General features: G+C 35.6%; 1 protein-coding gene across 1 annotated transcript in view; it reads left to right on the forward strand.

Moving 5' to 3' along the window:
- The window catches only part of LOC116339958, a gene marked incomplete at its 3' end in the record, with an annotated part of 1,269 nt that extends 826 nt beyond the window's left edge, over positions 1 to 443 (forward strand). The window contains exons 5-7 of the mRNA XM_031766048.1: positions 24 to 119; positions 189 to 263; positions 348 to 443. Of these exons, the coding sequence (XP_031621908.1) occupies positions 24 to 119; positions 189 to 263; positions 348 to 443 (267 nt within the window). The remainder of the gene's footprint in view (positions 1 to 23; positions 120 to 188; positions 264 to 347) is intronic.
- Between the last annotated feature and the right edge of the window lie 1,345 nt (positions 444 to 1,788).

Here is a 1,788-nt window from a genome sequence, read left to right on the forward strand (position 1 = left end):
TAAAATTCACAATTTATTTTCAGAAGTAGATAAGCCGATTGAAATGCCTGAAAGTTCATCGAAATTAGATGAGCGTCAGTTACGTGAAGAAGGTGATAATAATGATGCCAAACTTCAAGGTAAGTGGTGTCCGTCCGTCTGTCCGTACTTATTGAATGATTGGATAAATGGTTGATATTTGTTTTTAGATTTGCTGATGAAAAGTTCATCACCAAAAGGTCCCGAGGAAGTTAATCGTGATAATAAATCCGATGGCAGCGATGGTGAGTAATTATATTCGTCCGTCCGTGTGTCCGTTCGTTTTGACTGTATCTAAATTGCAAATAAAATTCACAATTTATTTTCAGAAGTAGATAAGCCGATTGAAATGCCTAACAGTTCATCGAAAGTAGATGAGCGTCAGTCACGTGAAGAAGGTGATAATAATGATGCCAAACTTCAAGGTAAGTGGTATCCGTCCGTCCGTCCGTCTGTCCGTGCTTATTGAATGATATATCAATAGAGATTTACCGGCATTAAAATTGTAATGTTACTAACCATTACATTAACATAAATGTTTGTAATAGCTACTAAAATTGTATAAGATATTACTGTAATGCTAAAAATCTGACATTACAATTGTAATAGCATTACAGTAATGCTTCGTTACAATTGTAATGTGTTACTGCAAAATGTAAATCTGTATATATCAATGGTTGATATTTGTTTTGCCTTTCTTCTTTTATAGTTGCGCCGTTCAGAAAGTCATCACGACGAGTTCAGAAGAACAAAGGTGAGAGAAAAATATCAACACGCTGCCTTCGAATTCGGAAATAGTTTCTTTGCTCTTTTTTCTGAAAAAATGTCTTTTACATTCATAAAACGCAATTTCAAGGTGTCTCCGAAAACAAACAATTTCATATAAGATTAGATTTTGGCCCTTGTCCCTTGAGTAATCTTTAATCTCGCCTTAAATGCCTTTGATTTATTCAATTGTAATAAAAATATCATTTGAGTTCATTAAAATAATGAGCCGTTTTTTTTCTCACTTTTATTCATCCGTCGGTCCGTCGGTCCGTCCGTCTGTCCGTCACTAATTATACGGTTACTGTTACTATTATTATATTTCAGATGAACCTATTCCTGTTGAATTGGCAGTTCAACTACTCGAATCTATTACACCTTCACTGGAAGAAATGATTGAGGATGTCTCAAACGGGACGGAAGTGTGCCACTTTGCTGTCGACTATTTTTTGTCAATCGCTAAATTGCGTTTTCCAGAATATGCATTTCAACTAACAAAATATGTTCAAATTGAACCAACATTATATCAAGCTAGCCGGCTTGATCACGACGATATCCAAATAATTTGGGCAAAATCTCATTTCGTTGTTTCACACTATAAAGCAGGAGAAAACGAAGTGACTATTTATGACAGTTTGTTCCGGCGTATATATGCGCAACAGCGAAAGATTTTAAATACTATGTATCCCGGTAAGAAATTCCTCCACGTACAAACAACAATACAGCCCGACACGAAGTCCTGTGCGATTTTCGCTATTGCAAATGCAGTTATGTTATTGAATGGCCAAAATCCTAGTGACTTTGATTGCTTGATTGATGAAGGAGGTAAAACCACGTCAATTCGTCAACATCTCGTCAAAATCTTACAAACAACTCAAATCAGTCTGTTCCCATCCGCCCGTCGGGAATAAATATAATTCTTCAATAAAGAAAGAAAAAAGATACTTGATGTAAAAAGGGATCCTGGGTTTTTGGTAGTTTTTTTAATCGAATGGTAACCAAATT

This window comes from Contarinia nasturtii, unplaced genomic scaffold (genome assembly GCF_009176525.2).
Source record: "Contarinia nasturtii isolate CC-2019 unplaced genomic scaffold, AAFC_CNas_1.1 Cnas_scaffold_549, whole genome shotgun sequence".
Classification (NCBI taxonomy): domain Eukaryota; kingdom Metazoa; phylum Arthropoda; class Insecta; order Diptera; family Cecidomyiidae; genus Contarinia; species Contarinia nasturtii.